This window comes from Poecilia reticulata, linkage group LG14 (assembly GCF_000633615.1).
Source record: "Poecilia reticulata strain Guanapo linkage group LG14, Guppy_female_1.0+MT, whole genome shotgun sequence".
In the NCBI taxonomy this organism is placed as follows: domain Eukaryota; kingdom Metazoa; phylum Chordata; class Actinopteri; order Cyprinodontiformes; family Poeciliidae; genus Poecilia; species Poecilia reticulata.
Window position 1 is genome coordinate 3,291,864 of NC_024344.1, and position 25,047 is coordinate 3,316,910.

Below are 25,047 nucleotides of genomic sequence, written 5' to 3' on the forward strand. Positions count from 1 at the left end.
GCCAGAGATGCCTTCCAGTTGGTCAAGTAGAGATACGCCTTATTTGAATACATTAAGAGAAAAACACACCTACAGGTATAATAGTTTGTGCACAAGGGAAACAATTTAGAAAAAAGCTGATTTATTTTACTTCTGCACCAGCTCTTTCTCCAAGGACATCCTTGATATTTTTCTGTCTTCTTGTCTCAGGTAATAATGTTTGTATCTGTGTTTCTTCAGTTTCCTGTACTATCTTGTACGTTCTTCTGATTGGATTAAAATTCTGTAATTCTGTGACGTCAACACGCATTGTTGTGTTTTTGTCCCCACGCGTGGCCACGCGAGAGAACCCGGGATCAACAGAAAGAATCAGAGCCAGAGTTTTGCTAAATTTAATTGTATAAAAATTCTTCCTTAACAATATTTAAAATACACAAAAAGTGAAAAAATACAACATTTATTTATTATACTGGGAACACTGGTCACAGGCTTCAGTCTGCTGGTCACACTGGGAGAACTCCAATGACTTATGAGACGCCCTGGTTCACAGGCTAAAGCAAAGAATAAAAGATAAATTATCCAACAGTGTAATAGAAAATACATACAATATATGTTTTGTATACGTTTCCTTCACATTCAGAAAAAGACATTTTCAGCATGTTGGGCTCTGACTCGTAGCATCTTTATAGCTAAATACCAACATGGTGAAGCTGAGCTGGGAAACGGACTGAAGAACAGATTCAGCTCTGATCCCGACTGATCTTTCCTCACTAAATCCTCTGGTTTTTAATTAACTTCTCCTCTAATAGCGGTTTTTCATCAGCTCTCTCTCATTAGAAATCAGTATGAAAACGTTAGCTGCTACGCTAACAATCAGCGGTTATTTCGGGCCAATTTATCTACATAGGAAATATTTTCCGGTTGTTTAGAAGTGAATTTATGGCTGCAAAGTCAAGTAATTCTGATCTTTCATCCTTACCTGGGGAAGGTAATTTGATTGAATCCAGATTGTTTCGTAAAACGGGTGAAACAAGTCCACACAGCACAGGACTTAATGAGCTCCGATTGCCCTGCTGCCACATAGAAGATGGCGGACGCTTTTACATACGACTCAGAGCTCCATGAGGCGTCTATGTATTGATGTCTATGGTTACTACATTCATGCATCACACACGGCAGTGTTGTGGCCAGTGATGGAGAAAGTACTCAAAAAACGTACTTAAGTAAAAGTACAAATACACAGACAAAAATGTACTCAAGTAAAAGTAAAACTACTACATTAACATTTGTACTTAAGTAAAAGTAAAAAAGTACTGGGTTTTAAAAATACTTAAGTATTAAAATTAAAAGTACTTGCTGAATCGCTAATACAATATCATTAAGTGAACTGATCGTATTTAATTTTAATACATCAGGAATGTGCCATTTTAATGAACATGCCACAGATAGAGCATGTTTTTATTGTGTTTACTCTCTGTAACATAGTTTAGACTTAAATATGTGATTCTATGCATCATAATTTCAGGGATGGAAACATCTTGTCTCCTGTCCTAACATAGCATGAACTTCACTTTTTTTTGCCACTAGTGGGATTTATTTTTAAAGAAATCCAACAGAAAGGGGGTGGAAAGAAGGTGGTGGGGGAGGAAATGCAACCGAGGAGCCAAGTAGCAGAGTTGTAGTCAAGACCACCTACCCAAGACCAACTCAAGACCAGCACCCACAAAAAAATTAAATTTCACCTATCAAAATTGATTCTCAAATTGATCTGAAAGATCCACATTCCCATAAAACACCTAGATATTAAATACTTAAGAGCTGAAATAAATTTAATCAGTAAAGATCCGTCCAGAAGATCGTTCCTGAATGTCATATCACTATATTGCAGACTTTGGTCACAGCGTTGTCCCATAAATGCGACACCTTAGCCAACACCTCCACACAATAATTCAGGCATGAGTGACAAACTTTTTTTCATCACAGATGCAACATGTGGTCTCTGTACAGCTAGCTTTGCTAGCATCACGTCCACAGATCTTACCTTTTTTTAAGCTTTCCTTTCAAGTGACGCTAAAAGTCCCCACCATCTGTGAAAGCGAAGCGCTGCTTATTTTACGTGTAGCCATAATCTATGATTTATGCAGCGCTATTATATTACTGACAGACATCTTCTCCCGCTCAGAGGAAACCATTGCGCATGTCTTGGAGCTGAGTAAAGGTGGAGGCCATGGGTGACAACAGACACGTACGTCACGTTATTGCTTGGATTTTACGGCGCCACCTTAAGTCCCTTAACTTCACATTTTAACGGAAAAAAGCACAATGCGACTTGGATGTAAGGAGTAACGCGACGGTTTTGTAGAAATGTAGTGAAGTAGAAAGTACAGATACTTACTGTAAAATGTAGTGGAGTAAAAGTAGAAAGTATCCATTATTAAATCTACTTAAGTAAAGTACAGATACACGAAAAATATACTTAAGTACATGTACTTCGTTACTTCCCACCACTGGTTGTGTCACTGTTCGGGTGTATTTTTGAAGTGGACATGTTAAGTGCAATTTGAAATAAGAAATATAAAAAAAATAATAATAATAATAATCAACATTTGAAAAACAATAGGCCTTACAGCGCTTTCGCTGCTCGGGCCTAAATATGATAAAAATAATTTTTTGTGTTTATTTGATTCCTATTCAAGACACTTTGATAAGAATGACTATATATGTAATATAGGCGGCTACTGAGTATCTTTCTTTGCATTTTTGGTTGGTGGTGTGCCTCGTGATTTTATTCAATTAAAACAATGTACCTTGGCTCAAAAAAGGTTGAAAAACACTGCCTTAAAGAACTAACACGATCTATAAAGGGAGCACAACAATTATAATTAAATATGTAACTGAAGCAGCTTTTTACTGACTTGCTTAACTGATGCTTGTCAATGACAAAATAGCGTCAAGTGACAAGATGTGATAATTTTCCATGTGTTGGATGCAGTCAAGTGATCACTTTTAGAAACATTCATAACAGTGACGTGCGGTCTCATCTGTCATCATGGAAAAATAATAGCAATATATTTTCACCATGTGTTTTGTACTATAAAGTACCTATTTTTCAAATTTTTCCATTCAAATGCTCAGAAGCGAAGCCGGTGAGGCAGCTGTGAGAGCTGTGTGCAGGTGACACCCCACCCACGTCAATAAATCCAGCAAATAGTCTGAATGGTTAGTGCTCCGTTTGTGCAGGTTTGTGCCATTAAAATTTCTGTTCGTGCAGTTTTGGTTTCTGAGATATTAAAAATTATTTTTTAGGTCAACCAGAGTTTACCATCCCCCCATATTGCTCCAAAACAAACCAAAGTGGGCTAGTTTGTTAGTGCTCCGTTTGTGCCATTAAAATTGTCGTTTGTGCAGCTTTTGTTATCAAGATATTAAAAGTTATAATTTTTGCCGATGACATCAGCCGCATCCATTTTGCTCCAAACATTAAAATTTTTGCTTTACCGCTGTTACGTCGCCACACCAACTGGTATGTAGTGTGGACCACAATGTCACCCAAGGATTATATTATACAAATGACTAAATCTAATTTTACTTCATTTGGTGCTTTCAGAGTTTAAGATTCAGCCAATCACATTCTCCCAATTAGGGGACAATTAATTTCACCTGCTGCAGGCTGTACTTTCTGTTTTAGTTCTTCGTTGGTTGCACATTCCTGTCACGCAAGTCTTGTTTTCGGTCTCGTTTTTATGCAATTGAGGTTGCTATATTTTTGTAGAAAAGGGACTACAGTATAAGTTGTGGCATCACTTATACTATGCCACAACTTATACTGTTCTATAACAACAGTAGTAAAATAAGTTACTATAACTTATTTGACATAAGTTATAGTAAAATTCACTATACATCTAAAATGGGACGGCTGATGACGTCATCGGCCAAAATTATAACTTAAATATCTCAAAAACGAAAGCTGCACAAACGAAAATTTTAACGGCACAATCATGTACAAACGGATCACTAACGACCTAGCCCACTTTGGTTTGTTTTGGAGCAAGATGGGGTGATGGTGAAGTCATCGGCCAAAATTATAATTTTTAATATTTCAGAAACCAAAACTGCACAAACGACAGTTTTAACGGCACAAACGGAGCACTAACGAAGTAGCCCACTTTGGTTTGTTTTGGTGCAAGATGGCGTGATGGTGACGTCATCGGCCAAAATTATATAAATTTTAACGGCACAAACGAGTCAGACTATTTGCTGGATTTTTTGATGTGGGTGGGGTGACAGCTTCACACAGCAACCAGCTAGCTGAGCCTCACCAGGGACTGCGCAACCTCTTGCTAACTGCACTGGCTGCCATTCTATGAGAGTAAGTTCGTCCTGTCTGTACGCCGACAATGGACTCTTTGCACCTCAGCTTCCGCGTTCGGGGAAAAGCGGCTCGATTGTTTCCAATCCAATAAAAATGTAATTTTACACTAGGTGCTTGCAGGGCTTGGCTAAGGTTTGTACATCGATCCGAAGCCCCAACAAGTCAGCTGGAGAAAGGTCTTAAGATGTACGCCTCGTTATACATTCACTGATACGAAGATGAGTTTTACTTAAACTTTGTGGTTAACATTAACCTTAGCTTATAGTAGGCAATATTCTCGGACATTGGTCTTGTAAAAATGTGCTATTTAAGTATTTAAACATTCTAACGGACAATGTTTTTATCTTATATTGTCGTTAGTGTAAGAGACTAACCGGGGAGGTTACGGTTCGGGCTTTTAGTTTCCGAAGCCTGACGAAGCACAAGCCTCTTAGCTTAACAGTAGCGCAGCTCTGGTGTCAGAGTTCTGGTTCAGGTTCAGAGTTGCTGCTTTTAGAAAAATATGACCGTGTCCCTTAAGGTCTCCGTGTTATTTCGTTTTATTACCTTTGCATGTTTCTTGTGAGGAGCTCAGATAGGACGATGTTTACAGCAATATATAAAGGCGGATCAGTTGCTCGGTTGTCTGGCTCTGGTCTGCTCTCTCGTTCCCATACACTTGCTCTTTCAGGCTGAATACAGAAGTGATTTGATGGAAATAACTCAGGGACGGCTCTTTTATTTACCATCCGTATCCCCGGTATTTTTAGGCTGATCCGGAGTGAAGTGAAGGCTGCTAACTTTGTGTTGTGCAGCGTTAGCTTTAACTGGTAGTGGCAAATATTTACAAGCCACCATCTTCTTAATTCAGGATCGCTTGGAAATTAATGAAAACTTAAAAGCCCATTATATTTGGAAGACAATAATGTTCATAGTATTGCTTTTTTTGCAACTGAACTACAACTTAGTCTTTTCTAGCAGTCATGGTAACTCAAAGTGAGCTGCATTAGCTGCTGGAGATGTGACGTCAACGCCGTAGGTGCAAAGAGCCCATAAAATGGCTAAAAAACATTTAATATATGAACTGATTTTTTTTATAATTTTGCTTATAATGTACTGGGGTTTTTTTTATTGTCACCAACTGTGTGTAACGTGTTTTATGTGCTGAGGAGCGATCATAAACTGCAGAGAACAGAGTTGAGGTGAGGCAGACAGTTCTCTTGCCTCAAGGCAGGGGGCGCTCATGATTCCAGACATTGTGACTCCACAACTGCAGAGTAAGACACAGTGACGGCAAGCTAGCCATATAGTAGCTGCGCTGATGCAGCGAGCAAGAAAGAAGTGGTTTTGAGTTGTACTTTTAACGGTTTAAAATCTGTGGAGCACAGCACGAAATTAATAATCTACATTTCCAAGTTTGATTGAGATAACAGAATTATTCTACGGTGGCGGCGCGGCCCTGCATGGACCGCCTCGGTTCCCCGACCACCAGGCTTAGCAAGTTTTCTGGGGGGAAACCATGTTGAGTATTCAAAGTCTTCAAATTGCTTGAACTTTTTCACATTCTTTCATGGTGCAGCCACAAAATATAATGTATTTTATTGGGATTTTATGTGAAAGACAGTGTTTGATCTGCACTCATCTTTGCACCAAAATATATTTCTACCACATCCAAAATGGTTTATGTTTTATACAATTTTCCTTTGGAAAAATATGCAACCTCTAACCAGGTTGCTATGACTATTGTTTTACACCATTCATCTTCCCCATATTTCCTGTCCGTTAAAGCATTCACACAGCATGATGATGCCACCACCACAGACCACGGTGGGATGTGTTGAAAAGAAAAAAAAACCAAAGATAGGCAGGATATATTAAAACTTCGCAAGTTTTCTATCAGACAGTTTTTCAAATGTAGACTGAAAAGATCCATGGACCTTACCAAGCTTCGCCCAGAAACGCCCCTCGCAAGTCCCACATGACTTCATGTCTCACAGCTTAGCTCCAATGTCTAAACATGGCATTTTTCGTTCTCTGCAGAGTATTTCTGAGTCGATTAGTGTAGCATTTCTGCCAGATGTTCACACAATATCAGCCACGATAATGGACAAGGGAACCAACAAGTTCATGTCATCTTTTTTGGACGACATCAAGGTGTTTGAGCCACGCGATGCCTCCAACATTGTGTGCGTCACAGCTCAGCTAAATGCTACTGGTCGATGAGAAAAACAGCAGATTCTCACACCCTCAGCACAAATATAGCCGTGGACAAGATCACTGATGGCTATTGTTCTTGCAAGGCTGGGTAAGTCGGGCATTCATGGTTTTGAGGGTTCGAATGTGCCTAGGACTTATACACGGTACTCGGTGCTAGCGTGGCTAACACGATTACAGTTCAGTAAAAAGCCTTTTCAGGTGAAATAAAATCTTTAATGTATGTCAGATACGCTTTGCATATTGATCTGTTCAGCTAACGTAAGGCTGTAACAGACAGGCTTCAGGATGTAGAAGTTGTATCGGTACTGCCATTATGCTGTACTTGGCTAAAAGGTTTTCATAATGGATGTGTTCATTATTGATTTTTTTTTCATTCACTAAACACAAAGAAAGCAAAGCAATAATACTTACGCCAGACACTCCTTTGTTCTTATTGATCCTACGACAGTTGAGCTGCAAATGCGGTCGTGCACAAGCTTTGATCCAAGCAAGGCTTTCCGTTTCAGATTGTGGAAATCTGAATTTTAGTTCCACAAACACGATCAGGATACCTGACATCGCCTGTACAGGTACCCCACTGACGGAGAACCAATTTTTTTCGAGTCCTGACGCAAAAACCTTATGTCGGTCTGGTAGTCCACAATGTACATTAGCATGAGTTTGTGAGACAGTAAGGCACATGATAGCTGCGCTGTGACGTAAAATGGGCATTAGCCAATGAAACGCAGCCCCTGTGGTAAGGTCCATTATGGCTTCATCTAATGATAATATATTTTTCCACATATTAGCTGTGGCCCCTGCAAAAAACTATGATAACTTGCAAATGGGAGTTTATATACATTTTCTAGGCATTCTTCCTGGTATTCTTCAATAAAAGCTATGGTTTGTGGTGACTCATTCTCCTAACTGAGTTGTGAATCTCTGCAGCCTCTCCAGAGGCTCTCCAGAGTTACCATGATAATCTAGGCTGCTTCTCAGATTTATTTTCTCCTTTCTGTGAATTTCTATGGATTGTCATGTCTTAGTAGGTTTATAATTGTGCCTAATCTTTCCATTGTTGGATGGTGAATTAAACAGCACTTCAGAATTAAGTGATGTCTAAATGCAGATGATTCTAAATGAGCTTGTTTTATTCTGAAATAAACCCAGCTTGTATGCCATTTCTAATACAACCTCATTAGAAATGTATGCCACTGTTCTCAGATTTTTAAAAAGTTTTGCATTAATTTCCTTCCATTTCACAACTATGCTCTGCTTTGTGTTTAGCCATTTCATAAAATCCAAATAAAAAACTGAAATTATTGAATGGAACACAATAAAATGAGGAAAGTTTAAGAGAATGCATATTTTTCTGACGCTCTGCATGAGTTTTATGCATATTAATTCAACAGTAATCATAATGTGAATGAATAAAATCTCTATCATCATTTTCCCCTTGAGCTCTGCAAAAGTCAGCACACCATTTATCTGTCAGAGTAACATAATCAGCAGCATGCAGGCACAGGAAATTAAGGCCTATGCATCAGTATAAACAGCGGGACGATGATACGACCTGAATTAAACTATAGGTTAGACCTCTGAAAGGCAGCCAACGGATCAAGATGTCTGGCAGTGAATGGAGTGTCCACTCTGTAATTAAGCTAATGTGCTCTAAACCCAGTGGAGTGAATGGATCTGAGCCGATCCAAGCCGGAGTGGTAAGAGGCTGAGACGGAGGGTGAGGCTGCAGGAGAAACACTGCACAGTAAAGCCGAGTGGGTTTGGTGTAGCTCGAGTCAGGCGTGGGGCCAAAACAATTATGGAATATATATTAAATAGAAACTGTTTCACAACCCTAATAAAAACATTTAATGGCTTCATAAGCTGATATATGTAAAAAGCCAAAAAGACTTTATTAACAGTATACAATGTATCTGAATTTGTGTAGTTTTGCCGGAAGGCAACTTTATTAGAACAAAGCCTTAATATCATATTGTAGTTCAGATAATTAAGGCACAAAAATCTATAAAACTGTGTGCAGAATGGGAATATATAAACTATTACAGAACAACAGAGCGACAATAGAACATATTTAAATAAAATTAAATTACTTAAAGCTATGAATAAAAGTTGAGAAACACTATGACTCTTTATTCCAGGTTAGAACACGCCCCCCATTTTCTGAAGGGTTATTACTCCTAAAATTTAAATTTCTAGCTGAAAAACCATTAACTGCAATTTCACACAGCTAGGTAGGACATGATGCTAAGTTTAACTGTGTTTACGCATTGAGATTGTACATCCGAGGTGTCTTATCCCACTAATCCTGAATGAAAAGCCACATCATCCTGGTTGTGACTTACTACTCACATTTAAGTGTCAGTCATTAAAAAGTCTCACAATTAATTACTTTAATCTCAGAATTCTGAGATTAAAGTCAGAATTCTGACTTTTTTTTCAGTGGCCCTAATCCTCTTCCGTATAGCCAAGTGCTAGCTCTCAGTTTTAAGTCTTTTGGGTGCACCCTGTCAACCTGAGATCTAAACTATCAAATTCAGTTCCAATTTACCATCAAACCCACAGCAGGAATCCACCTCAAGACCAATTCAGCATACCAAAAAATATATTCATACATTTTCTATGAAGCAGTTCTACTTAGAATCCATTAGGTTTTTGTAGACAACATATTTGACATTGATTTGTTAAATTATTCAAGTATTTAACTGTATTATCAATTCACATTTTTGATAAACATTAACATTAAGCATTACAATTTACACAAACTCAGTAAAAGTTTATATTTGAACAACTAAATAATTCAGATTATTATTCATCAGCAATGTGTTTTAACAGAATAAAAACCTAAATGAAAGACATAGAATACATTCACCGATCTCATGGTGACTCGGAACACGAGAGCCGCTAGATAACATGACAATTAGGGCTGTCTAATAATATTGTCTTAGCGATATATATCGATATTTTCTTTCCTTGGAAAAAAATCGATATGCATCCGCAAGTATCGTAACATCCAACTGTCACCTTGCTCACTCACTGCTTGCTTCGCCGGGAGAGTGATTAGGTCATCAGGCTTAGAGTGATAGCTTCAGATGTTAAATGTCAAGGTTAAAAGGCATCAAACTATTCAGAGCAGGTACTTGGTGACTTTATTTACTTTACAAATGCATGTAAGCTACAGTTTGTACTGTTTCAATTAAAAGAAACATGTTTTCTCACCACTTCTTTGATTCATTTTGTCCAGCTGTCGACTTTTAAATCTGTGTCCATGTCCAACCAGAGCCAGGTATTGTGTAGTTGGTGCTTTTAATCAGTTTTCAATTAAATTAATTCAATCCAACTCTATAAGTCACAAAATGTCACCAAAAGAACTGTCCCTCTAAAATCTTTAAGAAAATCGCAAAAGTGTATTGAATTGTATATAGCGTATCGTGAGCAGAATATCGTGTATCGTATCGCATCATGAGATTACTGTATCACTACAGCCCTAATAACAATGCATGTTTTTAACCACAGTAGTATGAAATTTCACTGTGAATAAAATAATTTACTATATTTTTAGGCATCGCCTTCAGCTGAAGGGAATACAGTAGTAGGGAACCAGTAGTAAATAAAAGCTAACGAGGCAAGTGCTCTTTAAAAACGGCAGAAAAACTGAAACTCTGGTCTGTCTACTCACTTTAGCTTCTTCCAGCTCAGAAGTCGGCTGATAAACGGCAAAGCTATTTGAAAAACTTTGTCACAAGTTTGTATCCAGTACATTTTCCATCTGAAACTACACAGGTCACACTGCACAGCTCAACAGTATCCTCCTCATGTCAGTTCTCAACTACACACACAACAATGCTGCAGACACGGAGAAGAAAGGCGGGGCTTACAGCGACAGTCTGCATTCTGATTGGCCAAACACACTGGAATATAACAGCTCTGATTAGTTAGGCAGACTATCCGGCTTTCCTAACCTCTGTTTTCTTAAAGAGGCACCATCATTTTATATGGCTTACGTCACCATAAATACATGTTTTAAAGCACATTAAAAAAGAAAAAAACTCTGTATAACCATGCATTGTAGATTCATGTCCTTCACTAGCGTTAGTTTTCTATTTCTTAATTTTTTTTATCGTCAAAATACAGCTCTATTGTGGCTATTTCCACTATTTCCACTAAGTTCTGGGACACTCACCAGGGAGTCACATTAGGATGACTTCAAAAAGAGTTAGAAGTCTATTAATTAACTTAAATTACTATCAAAAATATAACTATGTGAACTTATTTATATTTAAAAATATGAGTCACTTGTGTAAAACATTTTGTAATTTTAGCCTTATGGTTTACTAAATATTTAGTTGTGCAATTTAATCTAAAATAAACGTATTGATATTTATATGCTACATACTTTCATATCAAATGTTTTTAACAGGCAATAAAAACTAGGACAGCATCCCAAACAGAACTACTTCCACACAACTTTGAAATGCCAGTCTGACCTTTATTTGCTTGCTTGGGACTAAAGCTCTCTGCAGACRCACTAAAGCTACTAAAACAATGTTTCATGCTCTTGTGCGCAAAACAATTCATATACCGTCTCACCACGAGACACTCGTGATATGCAAGAAAGTCAACAGTTCCAGCTTCAGTGGATTTCAAACATAATGCATGATGATTTATTTTTATTAAACCTGATGTAAACAACTCTACTAAGTATACTAAAAGGTCTATTTCCTCCTACTGCTGTCAATGCTCACTTGAGAATTGAGGCTAAATCCACATCATTTCTCATCCAGATCAAAGCTTTCGCACATCATTGTCTAGTGGAAAATGATTCAAATGTGCAGGAAAGTGGGGAAAAAAAGGGGAACTGTTCAGACTTGGCCTCTCTGGAGGGATCTCTGGTATATTTGGTTTTCTTGTCCAGACTGGCCCTCACCCACTAAAATCCATTTGTTAATGAAAAATTCTGACAACTAGGATTGACTGACCCTCCAAAACTGAATATCAGCTGAACTGTGAACCAGACTCAGAAGTGTTGCTATTCAGGATTACTAAATTCAAGTAACTCTATTTATCAGTAGACCCAACAGTCTAAGAATCTTTCTGAATGTTTTCCTGACTTTCCTTTAATTAAAAATGTTTTCACAATGTCCTCCAATCCATTTTCTCACTTATGTTTTCACTTCACTTACCAAAAGCAGCAAAATATCTGAATACGTTGGTATTTGTTACCAGTAAAGATTAGCTTATTTGACTTAAGTGCCTCAGTTAGGTCAATACAAAACTGATTTTGAAGACAGCAAATCAATTTCATTGGTTTATCGCCAGAACGAATTGGCTGAGGCTATAAAAGAAAATCAGCTCTTACAGAAGAAAGAGTCAATGGAGTCATTTAAAAAAATTTAAAACAGAACAGACTGGACATTTTCTAGCAAAACCTGTTGCAAATATGGCTGCAAAAATGGTCATAGGATAATGCTAACGTGATTTATGAAACCCTATATCAAAACTAAAAAATATTCCCATGCTTTTGGTGACCTCACCCACATAATTTGAGTCATGAATGAATTAAATGTGGTAGAAAATATGTCTGGCAAACTTAAGAATTCCTACATTTCTGGTAATAAATGTTTAGTCTCTCTAATTTGATCTCATTAATTATCAAGATAAAAATAAAACTGCACACAAACGCTGAACCACTGTGCAAAACAATGGCTTACTCAAACAGTTGATGCTTTACAGTTTACTCTTGCTTGGAGTCTCTTATTTGTCCGTATGGCTTAGAAAACATTAATATAAAAATATATTTTTGTGCTAAAAATTGGTTATATTTTGGACAAACTTAAAAAAAAAATAAGCATTTGATTGAAATGTTCCTTATATTGCAGGGAATTTGCAGCTCAAACACTGGGGCGGGGTTCCATCTTCTCATACTTTGCACTATAAAACATCTCCATACACAGTAGAAATCTGAGCAGTTATCTGTATTCCCACATAAGAAGACAGGATTATTGCAGACATGAGGATGAGGTACAAGTGAAACATAAAAGATAAGAAGAAGAGGATGGGAGTCAGGGGAGAGATTAAAGTGATCAGAATGGGAAAAGGGCATCAAATGTGATGTGAAAGAGAAGCAGACAGCAAAGTAAAGGGATCAGACAGAAGGACCCAAGGGAGGTATCAATGAGGTTATCGATCAGTTCATCTAACACACGTCTGCCTTCCTGTCACTCTCTCTTCCTTTAACATCAACACAGAGGAGAATACTTTTATACCCTCCAGTCAATTCACATTGTCTGGATGAATGAATAAAAGAAGAAGCCTAAACAAATTAAGTAATCTTCAGAGTCAATTCAACATTTTTAGTTATTCAAATGTGGAAAAAGAGGTACTGTTTAGATTTCACTGAATATACATGTCACTTTGACCAGTGGAGGCTCTGCATTAAAGAAGGAAGTGAGGCAACAAAATGTCTTTGAGGTGGATTTATTTGGGAGCTTCAGGTCATCATTGCACTGACACCCTTCCTACAGTGAAACAAAGAAGCTGACATTTATACCTGAGGCAAGTTCCACCACTTACACCAGGTATAGGGGTGATAAAAAAAAAAGAAAAACAAGAAACAAACACTACTTACACAAACCTAACAAAACAATAAATGATCCAACAAATATTTACATGCATGCAAATTATTAAAACTAAACTAATCTAAGGTCAATCAAAAAGTAAATGTAACAAAATATAAATTCTCAGAGTATTACCTCTCTTAATGGAAGATGGTATGCTCCAGGAGCATTTGTGTCTCTTTCTGCTTCATCTTGCTGAGACACACCCAGAAAGGCAGGTACTCAAACCATTAACTCAAATTGAACCAATTTAAAACAGAAACAAACTGACATTTTCCCCCACATGGCCAGTCTCCCTACCCAAAAAGAATGTTTACTAAATGTCACAATGTAACTGAAATAAAGACCTGATACAAAACACATTTGAACTGTAAATAAATAACATAATATCAATATGGGATGGAACCCCTGGTCTCCATCACAATACAGTACAGCGCTTTGCAACCAGCGGTAACAATAAATCTAAAGTGATGTTTTTGAACTGTGGGTGGAAACCTGCAGTCCCCAGAGAGAAGCTATGCAGGCAAAATGCAAACTACATGCAGAAAGATCCCAAACTGGGATCCAAACCCCGTTCCAACCATGAAGCGCAGTTGATCTGGTGTTTCCCATTGGTATTCAGATAGCTGTTTTTTGCAGGTAGGATACTGACTACTAATTACAGCTTCACAAAACCCCACCTAACAAAATGCTAAGCCATCCCTTGTAAAGCTGCTTTTAATTTACCATATTGTAGCATATCAGCTTTATTTATAGAGCACTTAAATCTGACTGAAAATCTGTGGAGCAAAAAGAAATAAAATCAGTGAGGTGTCAGCAGCTGTCAGGACGTCTTGAGCCATTTTCAGGATTTGTCCAATAAACAGTTAAAGATAAAATTAACAGATATATAAATCTCTAAAATTCCACTTAAACACCATTTTCTCCCTCTTTGTTGTCAAAATAGTGTAAAATGTAATCCTGCCGTTTACAGAAATAGAAAACAAAGAGCATTGTGACTGAAATCCAAAGCGAAAGCTGAAAATGTGAGACACAAAAAAGAGACAAAGTAGAGGAAAATATAATAAGAAACAAAAAAAACAGAGATATCTGTGTATTGACAATTTCATTCTTTTCCATTTCATCATCTGACTCCCACTCAGCCAACTCCATTAGCCTGTTGTCATTATGCTTCCTCTACAAGATCAAGTGTCCATAAAGATAAACACTTTGATATCAAAAGAAGGCCACGTCGCTCAATAGACCTGCTCTGTTTCCTATTCCTACTCCAAACAAACAGGAATCATATTCAGCTCTGATTATTCTTTAAAACCCCCAGTGAGCAGCGCTGCTTGAGATGAAATCTGGTGTTTTATGTAAAAATAGAAACTCCCCCCTTCTTTGGTGCTTTGTAACCGAGAGCAGTGAGGCGATGTTCGCTGCAGATCAAATGGAGAAAGCTGTGTTGTCTTGCAGCACGCTTTGGGACTGCGAAGGTCCCAGCCTTTAGAAGGAAGGTTAGCTGGTTGGAGTCTGACTACAGAGTGAAAACCTGCTGACTGCACTGCAAAGCTGGCTGCTGACTCCAGGCCTCTTTTACTGTATTTGGCCCCATCTGTGTTTAGCTCAACCAAGGAAACACAAACATAAAAAAATACAATTATGCTCACAAATTGCATTTTTTGTGGAGGTTATTGATCTGGATTGCATTTTGATGATGACATTATTGGTAAATTGTACTCATAATATGTCATAGGAGCTTTTCGGGAACCTTTACAGTAACTGGAAATAAGCAATTTTATTGGAGGGAAGTGCAATGAAAATAAACAATGAATGACATCAAAAGATTTCATAACCCTTGAATTTTTTCACATTTTGCCATGTCACAACAAGCTTTAATATATTTTACTTGGGTTTCACACAATAGACACAGAAAATGAAGAACATAATCGTACAGAGTAAATAAAATGGGTTTTGAAACAAAATTTGGAAAGTGTATTGTAAACATGTATTTTACCTCACTGAGTTAATATTTTGTATACTTATGACTCTTGTAGTAACAATAGATTGAAATGTTTGCACATTATAGTTTGAAAGGTAGTTCAATGGGTAGATTAAATGAAAATATTCTGTGAGCATCAGTTTTAATTAATTGTCCCACAAGATCTGAGCCTAAAACCTGTGAATCTGGTGAAGTGGTGAATCTCCACTGCAGTCTGAAGTCTTTTGAAGAATCTAACAAGTTCTCTACAAAGATTGCCTTTTATTTTGCTTCTTTTACTGCATATTGTAGTAAAAAATAAAAACTGCAATCATAAACAAAAAGCATGGTGATTCCTGAGGCAGTTTTTTTCCGGTGCTCTTATTTAATCGACTTCCTGTGCAACAACCGCCTGTAATGGTTGAGGTGATGGGTTTCTCAGAAGAAGTGCTTGGGAATGCAATCAGAGGCTCTTTGATACGGCTCAGCACCCAGAGCATCATTTCCTCAGGGGACAGCACCACGACTGATCAAATCTGGACTGAATCATCCTCTACTGTGCCTCCAAAGGTTCTGGGGGCACCGGTTTGATTTGTGCAACCTTTTTTCTGCTTGTGAATAACTTGAATTCTTAGTTTCATAAAATTATTGTTGCATTCAGTTCTACAAAAAACTTTTCTAGATATAAATAAAAAAAATGTTTTTCACCCTACTGGACTTTACTGGAATATCCTCCGGAAACCTCGGCCCATACATTTTATTGTTTATGATGCTTCTTTTCAATATATTACATATCATGCTGTTTTGAATGCCAAGTTTTAACTCTGGTATAAAATACAGAACAAATACAGATATGTTCTGTATTTTATTGAGCACAGACACTAATATGGATCTAATTATGGTGGTTCCTTCTTGTCTGAGTACTGGCAATAATTTAATATTTAATCATGCAAACTGAGTTGGGGTGTGATTTTACAAATGGAAAGCCATGAACCAGTCCAACAGAGAAAGGAAGCAAGTAAGAAACCTTCCAGTCAGTGAGAGAGAAGCAACATATGTACAGAAGATCAGGATTTTTTTTACCTTGGCAGGTGAAGCAGTGAACATGGAAGTGCATGTTTTTCACACGCACCACTTCTCCACAGCAAGCCTCCCGACAACGTTCACACGTGATTGGTGAATTTGCTCTGCTGGAGAGAGTAGAGCTGCTACTGCTGTGGTTTCCTCCATAGAGGCCTGACTGGAACTTAACTGGAGGGAGACAGGAGGAGAGAGAAGGAGTAAAAACATGCAACTTATCGTAATTTTTATGCAAAGTGCAATAAAACATGTAGAGGGTGTGGTTGTTTGATTACAAAACCTTTAGCTAATAAATTAGGAAATAGCTCATTTGGTTCATCTTCCAAGATTAAACTGCAATGAACATAGTCATTCAAAGAATCAAATGAAAATTAAAAAGCACTGTATGGAGCTCAGCAGGCTTAACAAACCTGCCATCAAAATGACGGAGAAAACAAAATCTGCAGCGTGACGAGCAGTCATGAAATAATCCGGTGCATGGCTGGCTGCAGGTTTGCACAGACAGCTTAGAGATCGGCTTCTTAACTAACGGTATCAACCGAAAAGTCTGTTACTGTAAACAGGAGATCAGCAAGACTTACAAGCTTTAATCACCACGTAGCAGCCTGACTGAGAGAAATTAAGGGGTGAAAAGTGTCGGTTCTTTATGTCAGAATTAAAGCCAACAGAAGAGGTTATGTCTGTCTCAGTAAAGTAACAGCAAATTAAAGAGGAAGCAGCAAATTGATTCTATGTGAGGAATTGATGTAAAATAAGGCAGAATTGTACGACAGAGGGAAACAGACACACGATTTCCAAATGTTTAACAAATAAACTTGCAATTTTTTTCAGTCCTTCTGAATCAATATTGTCAGTTGGATTTAGGTCTGGACTTTGACTGGGTCATTCTTGCACTTGACTATGATTTGATTTAAACTTCCTGGTTGTAGGTTTGGGGTTGCCGTCCTTCTGGGAGGTGAATCTCTGCCCCAATTCTTTTGCAGGCTAGCAGGTTTTATTCCAGATTATTTCCCTCCAGAAGAGACGAATCCCCAAAGCATGATCTCCATGTTTCAAAATGATGGTTTATTAGGAAGATGTGCAATGATATTTTTGCTGACACACATATTGTTTTGCCCAAAAAGTTTAGTTTGGTGATTGTTATTTTTAACAGTGTTTCAAAACTTCCACTTTTGTGTTGGCCTATTGGAAAATCTCAGTGAAACATCTTAAAGCATATGACTGCAATATCACAGAAAGTTCAAGATGCACACTTGTAGTAGTGCATGAATCACTGTGCAACAGTCTGAGACAGAAATTAAGCTCCATTCAATTCCAATACACTTAATGCTGCTGCATTATGCAATCGCAGTAAACACAACATGCAGGCAGGTTAAGCTGATGACAGCAGGAAAGGGGTACACAGAGCACAAGCTGTGGGTGTGCGCATGTTTACAGGATGGGGAAGAAAAAAAGGTAAAAGTAGGACAAAAATGTTTCCTCCAGAATGTGTGAGGCTGTGGGTGTGTATCACAGACGCTGGCTTTGGTTGTGCAGCCAGATGGTACCACGAGAGTTGGAACAACAGACAGAGAAAGATCTGAGCCACCTGTGATCGGCTGCAAAAGGAATGTGGTATTTTTATACGTTTATTATTAGTAGCTTTAAATGTTCTAGTTTCTGGAACTGATAAATCTACAGCGGAGGTGATTCACTGTGTTGCGATTCTGGTGGACGCTGGATGCAGTTAAAACACTGCTGCTTTCTGTACAGATGCTTCTGTGTCACACAAGGCTGTTAATTGTGAATCTTTTGACAGCACGACTTTGACCTTTGACCTCATGACTGCAAAGTCATGAATAAAAGCCAATAAGCTCTATTGTAATGTGAGCCAGAGCAGTCAGATGGGACAAAACTCCAATGTTTTCAGTAGATTTGATGGCCTCCAATTTGGGTTCCTCTGCTTTCCAAATGAAGTTGCAGCTTGAAGAATCCTAATTAATATGAGTTATAAAAACATTAAATTTCCCTTTGGGATCAACAAAGTCTTTTTGAATTTCAACCACTGAATCCTCACCAGATCCTAAGTTTTAAGACCCTTCCAATGTGGATAACTGCTGCTCTTTATCGACCTCCCCATCCAATCTGACCAGTTTCTCTCTCTCTCTGTTGAAAAGCCTCCCCGCAGCATGATGCTTCCATTAAAGCCAGACTTGTGGAGGGAGCAACTCAGTTATTCAGTCAACAGATTGTTCAGTCTGAGTCACTGCAGCTCTTGCAGCGATACAATGAGCTTCTTGGTTGCTTCTCTTATGAGCCTGAAGGTTAATAATTGTGTCAAGAGATTTTCTCTCTTTCTTTAAGCAATTTCAACAGTATTTGTGGAGGAGGACAACCAATCATCTGAGGAGCAGTCAGTCAATCTAATTCTGCTATCACACATTCTGGACTTTGATGGTAACTTCCACCACAACACTGAGGATTAATAAAATTAAACTCTGCTCAGATAATTGGGCCAAATCATTTCTGATCTCTAATATATAGTTCAGTCAATATTTGTGATCTGTCAAAACTCCACACAAATGTTAAAGCTGTTTCTAACCGCTATATGGCCGTAAAATGCATATTTTAACATTAGCCTGAGAAAAATATTTCTGTTGTGAGAATATTACACATCGCTCACCTTTTGTTGGTCCGTTCATCGTGCCAAGAGGAATCCCAGCAGCCTGCCTGCCAACTACAGTCGGTCCATATGACCACACGCTGTTTAACTCTGTTGGTCCGTATCCGACTTAACCTGCTGTCCCTCCCCTCTCACTCTGCCTCAGCCTGGAGAGAGCTTTCCCCTGCTCCTCCCCGCCAAGCGGATTACTGGCGGCAGAGCGCACCTCTCCACCCTGCGTAAAGACAGCAAATTAAATGGAAACTGACGGTTCGCTCCTCATTACGCCCTGAGCTCCTGCGCCTCTCAAAATGGACAACCTCCAGCAGCTTTCGGTTGAGCCGAGATGTCCATCCCGCTCTGACCGATCAGCCTGCCTGTTACCACCGCATGCGTGGCCGAGCGTGCGCTCCCGCATCCAAGGCTCAGTGCTGGATGGTGACTCGCTTCAAGGCACGGGAGATGTCAGAGAGCCCGGTCAGCGAAGATCCTCTGTCCAGACGGTGCCAGAGCGCCGTACCGCGTCAGAAAAACACACTGCAACCGAGCGAACCAAGTCAACTCTGTGCGATTATTTTATTTTAACCCTGGTGTCTACAAATGGGTCCAACCGACCCCACACACGTAAAACATGTATCATTTGCCACAGTCCTCAGTTCTCGCACACAGAAGGATTAAATTGTATAAATCTTATAATTATGTCCATGGAGGAGGATTATGATTACTGAAAAAAAGAAATGCTCATTTAATCTCAAAATTCTGACTTTTTTTCCCTCAGAATTCTGACTTTAAAGCGGATAGGCACCAGCGAAGAACCATTTTGCTCTTCTTGAATGAAATTACATATTTGGGGACCCACGGATTAAATCCAACATGTTCCTCCAGAATATTTGTTGTCCTCCTTCACAACTTGCATCTTGGTGAATGGTTAATGATTTGGACTTCGGTGTTAGCAGTATTGCACCAAGAAGGTCCTGTGTGTGCATTTTTTATTTATTTTTATTTTGTATGTAGTTTGTATTTTCTCCCCATGCAAGTGTAGAATTATCTCTAGGTACTCTGACTTCTTCACACAGTCCAAACACACATTTTAAGTTTAGTTGTTTGTCATTATGTCGCTGACTTTACAGCAGTCCCTCATACCGATGCATGAAGCGACAGTGGAGAGGAAAAACTCCCCTATAACAGAAAGAAACGTCTGTCTTGACCGACTGGGGGTTTGAGAAAACAGAGCACAGACAAACAAAAAACAACAACAACAAAAAAACAGTAGGACTGATGTAGGAGTACTTTATTTGTTCATTTTAGCTGACTGCTCCTCCAAGAAGATATCACAGCTAAACAGAATGCCAAGGACAGAAAAAAAAACTGAAAATATGAAGTTAACAGATTAAATAAAATAAAATAATGCAAATTAGAGAGCAATGAAAGAAGAAATTAGTGTGGAAAAGTAATGAGTTTTTCCAGTAGACTGAGCCAAAAGCAGCATAACTACAGCGATAGCTCAGGATATTTCTGTAGTTAGAATAAAAAGGATGGAGTTAAATTAAAGAGACCATCGGTCATCTGCTGTTTTATTCTTAAAAAATAAAATATGTCTCGACTTTATCAAGTTTGTAGTTTGAAACATAACCTGTGAGTCAGTCATCAAAGTGTCATTAATCATGGGACATAAAAGCTGTATATCAAGACATGTCCACAAAGAAAAAAAACACATAATCAGGTTGTTTTACATGTTCTGCAGCACCAACCAGGTGAGGTGACTGATTGTTAGCGTTAGTAGTTGAAACTGCAAAGACAGATTTACAGACATCTCAATCAGTTTTTTTTTATTAAGTTACAGATGATTGGATAAAATAAAACAAACAGTAGGAAATTTCAGACAAATCAGACCAGGATACAGGACACCATCTACAAGTACATAGAAACATCAACAGAGGGCAGTATATGTCTAAAAAACCAGAAGTCCAAGAAGAGGTACCACAGTGTCTCCATAGTAAAGTTAAAGTTCCCTGTAGGAAAACATAAATTTTACTTGTTTTCTGTTTCCATAAAAAAGGTTTGTGTTTTATTCAAAACTGTAGTTTGTTGCAATGTTTTTCAGACAAGTGCAAACTCATATGCTCTTTCAATTATCAATTTATGTTTGGGAAACTCTGTAATTCATAGGATGGACATTCAGCATGGTTGTTCTTCCTTTGCATGCAAAAGCCTCCAAAAACAAAACATGTTTATAGAGCCAACTTCTAGTCCATGCTGGCTCACTTCCCTGTAATTGAGAAACAATGTGCAGGACACTTCCTGCAAACACTGGCAAACCAACCGGTGATACTTCCCATCGCCTGCTGCTGACGTTTCTGTGGAACAAAATTAAACGTATAAATTCTTCCTCCACAGGAGAAGAAAAACAAATCTGCCAATTTAAGCTGGAAGAATGAAGCTGCATCAAACAGCAGAGTTTTGAACTCTGCCCTCACTGTTGTGTGTCATAGATCTGAGCTGCTTTTTCTGCAGACATCAGCTGCAGCAGGACTGAATCCATCTCTTATCTCTGTGGCCTATTTTGCCTCAGATAGAAACAGAGAAGAGCGGAGTCAAAACTGAGTGGTGACTGAAGAATGCAACGTACGGTCTATCTGGGGTCATAAAAACAATGTAACACAGACAGTGTCAGTTAATTTGTGATTAATAGCCTATTGTCAAGACCGTCTACCTGTTTTAAAAGACAGTAACCCAAATAACTCAGTTTAGAGGAACTGCCTGCCAGCCACACTGGGCGATAATAGGGATTTTAAATATACTACATATACTTATTGATTCTTTTTTTACATTTACATTTTACATTTTACATTTTTTTTTTACATTTTTTACATTTAGTGTTTGGTGTATATCCAAACACCTTGTGTTTGGATATACACCAAATACCTTGTGTTTGGTGTATATTCACCAAACACAAGGTAGGTAGGTGGAAGACACAGGATGAATAGTTTTTAAAAAAAATTTACAAGGCAAAAACTTAAAAGTGTGGTGTGCATTCATTTTTACTACAATCTCAAGACTTTTACAGACTCTTAAGAGGTTTTCTTCTACAGTTGCCCTGTACGTAGGTCCATCTATCTTCCCATTTGGAGATTAACCCAATCCAGACTAAATAGAAGAATCCTCTAAGCATGATGCTGCTACCACCATGTTTCAAGATGATGGTAAATTCAGGATAAGGAGCAGTGTTCAATGGCTTGTCTGATCACTGTATATATGTGACTTTTCTCCCAGATGATGTCCAAATTCAGTCTGTTTTCAGAATGGTTGTTCTTTTGCAGAGCAAAATGTTCTGCAGGGGCAATTTGGTTATGTCTTGGGAAAGATTAAGCAATGTTTTGCTTCAGACAAACCAAACAAGGGGTAAGTTAAACACGCAATACCAGCAATTACTTTCTACATTTAATCACAAAACTGTGGTTTGAGAAAGATAAAATAAACTGGTTGAAGAAAGAGAAAAAGACTACTGTGACGCACTTAAACCCTTTTTCCGGCACAAAGTGAAAAATGTTGATATGTTAGAACAGCTGAAAGATGTTCAGATTAACACAATAGATACTACAAACACAAAAGGTGTTTTGCCTGAGCAGAAAGTAGCCACATCCTCTTGGAAAGGACACAGTAAAGGAAACGAGGCCCACCACCCGGTTGTAAACAAAACAGCAATGTGCCCCCAAACACAAGGACTTACAGACATCTCGGTCTGTAAGTTATTCTTTTTATAGCCATCGTAGGATCGCAATATAAATCAATACAACTTAAATAAATACATTTAACCTTCTAATTAAAGCAGGAAGGAAGCTATTAACATGCAATTTACTGAAATTTGCCCTTTCAGTTTGACTAAACAATCTGCAGGCATGTAATTCAGGTAAATTTAATCACAGAGTATAAATGAGTTTAGCAGCAACAAAACACTTAGATAATTTTGGTGAATTCCAATTAATTGCAACATTTTCTTGCACAAGAAAAGTTTCAATTGTGACTAATTATTATCATTTTTCTCATTTATTTGTGATTAGAACATAAAAATATGGTGGTTCTCAACATAATTCCATTTTATGGCACAAGGTCTAATTATATGTTTAAGTCCAAATTAATGAGACAGGTTTTTTATTTATTTATTTATKTTTTTGCTAATGTATCAGTTACTTTAAATTCAGAAATGGACATACAACTTGAGAGAGCAAAATTTACTTTTAATTTACATGTGTACTAAATAGAGACTGAGGATGTAGTTTAACATAACACCTCAAATACACTGTGTGACATCATGGGAGAATAAAAAAGAAATCACAGCAGGAAGAAAACTGTGGACCTCCACATGCCTGGTTAATCTCTGGGTATGATTCCCAGATGTCTGTGGGCACCAGGTTCATCTGCTCAAACTATTATATGCAAGTCTAAATAGCATGGGAATGTCCAGTCGACATAATGGTCAGGAAGGAGACATGTTCCGTTTTCCAACTATGAGAAATGCGTGAATCAAAAGGCAAAATACCTCATGAAAATGCTTGCTGACGTTGGTAGGAGTGTGTCATCATCCACAGAGAAAGGAGGCCTGATATGAGACACTTAAAGCTTGTTTTTTCCATTTGAATGTAAACTGCTTCTACAATCACTAGGTGCTTAAAAAAACATGCCGTTTTCTGGCAATTAGATTACGTTTGCTGGTGTCTGTCTCATATCCAGGGTTATTTGGACTCTGCTTCTGTTTTTTTTCCCTGTATTGATTTTTTTACTTCCCTTCATCCATATTTGTTTCCTCTGTTAGTTCAGTATTTTCATCTGATCAGTCCTGCCATGTTTACTCTCAGCCTGCATTAGTTTTATTCTTTGTGATTGTAGATTATTTCCTGGTTCTCCTGTTTGTCCTCCGTTGCTGCCTTGTGTCAGTCTACCATTTATTCCCCTTCTCCAGCTGCTAGTCACTTACATTGCCTCACTTGCTTCCTTGCTAGCTATAGTCAGTCAATTTGTTGGTTCCTTATCGGTTCCTCTGTCTCTCCCTCCTCAGTCCACCTCTCCAGTCTCACACCTGCACCCTGTTAGCCAGTCAGCCCAGATCTTTTGTTCCAGCAGCATTCACCCTCCGTATTTAAACCCTTCTCCTGCTGACACTCCTTGCTGGTTCCTTTGCTTCATTCTCATCATATTCTGGTTACTTCCCCATTGATAGTCTGTTTGCTTTTTGTTCTGCTCTGGCTCCTTGTGATTTTTTATTTTATTTTTATTTTTATTCATTTATTTTTTTTTTGCAAGTTTTCGGTTTTTCTAATTAAATAATATTGACCATGATCTGCATTCCCAGCTCCTGTCTGAATTGTGGGTCCACCATGACAGCTTGGGAATTTTAAAACTTCCAGAATATGTCACAAATCAGCGGACACTGCCCCTCACCAAGCAACCCAACCAGAGATGGTCAGCTGGTTTTACTGCTCTATGCACTGTACAGGTGATGGGAAACTGTGTTTTGGTGTTGACTTACCACTCAGAAACCTCTGACATCCTTGATGGTTGTGCTAGATGCTCCACTTCTGCTTCTGGGTCTGGCTCAGGGTTAAAGGTGCACTGCTGTGTTATTGCTCATCTGTTTGCTGTTATTTTTGCATGCAACATTTCAGCTATAAAGAATGTGAATGTTGCCATTCTCATTCTTATGTATATGTTGTTTGCTGTTTTGCTGCAAGAGGGATTGTCGCACTTTCAAAAAAATATATTCACATTTTGGAAAGGCAGTAGCAAAGACACAAAGCCTTGGAGCAAATAATCCTTAACCAAAGGGATAATTACCCTCAGCATACTGCCAGAGTTTATGCAAAGTTTAAGAGAAGTCAACAAAGTTAGTGTTTTTGAGTCTTATAGAGATTTTACAGCACTGCCTTCAGATGTTATTAAATTGAAATGTCATTAATAGATTTGCTTATTTCAGTGGCTTAGTTCTCTAATTGAAATACATTATATGGGTTAATTACATACAGACTGATGTTTTCAAGCATTTATTTCTGGTAACTGAATGATTGCTGAATTTTGTTTTTTTTTTCTTCATACATGTTAGGAAAACATGACATTTAGGTTTGTTACCATAAACAGTTATCCAAGACTGTAAGAATTCAACTATTATTAGCCTTTATATTAGGGGGGGAAAGTGCTTAATTGAAATTTT

The 25,047-nt window shown here is 38.1% G+C and overlaps 1 protein-coding gene across 2 annotated transcripts in view; it reads right to left on the minus strand.

Moving 5' to 3' along the window:
* LOC103475675 (actin-binding LIM protein 3-like) overlaps positions 1–19,321 on the minus strand; it is a 71,193-nt gene extending 51,872 nt beyond the window's left edge. Inside the window, exons 1-2 of one of the 2 annotated variants that reach the window (XM_008427482.2) lie at positions 18,864–19,319; positions 16,205–16,372 (exon numbers count right to left, since the gene is read on the minus strand). In XM_008427482.2, coding sequence (XP_008425704.1) covers positions 16,205–16,372; positions 18,864–18,882 — 187 coding nt within the window. In that variant the 5' untranslated portion in view covers positions 18,883–19,319. Of the gene's footprint in view, positions 1–16,204; positions 16,373–18,863 lie in introns of both variants that reach the window. The other variant, XM_008427481.2, reaches the window with a different exon arrangement.
* Positions 19,322–25,047: the final 5,726 nt, after the last annotated feature.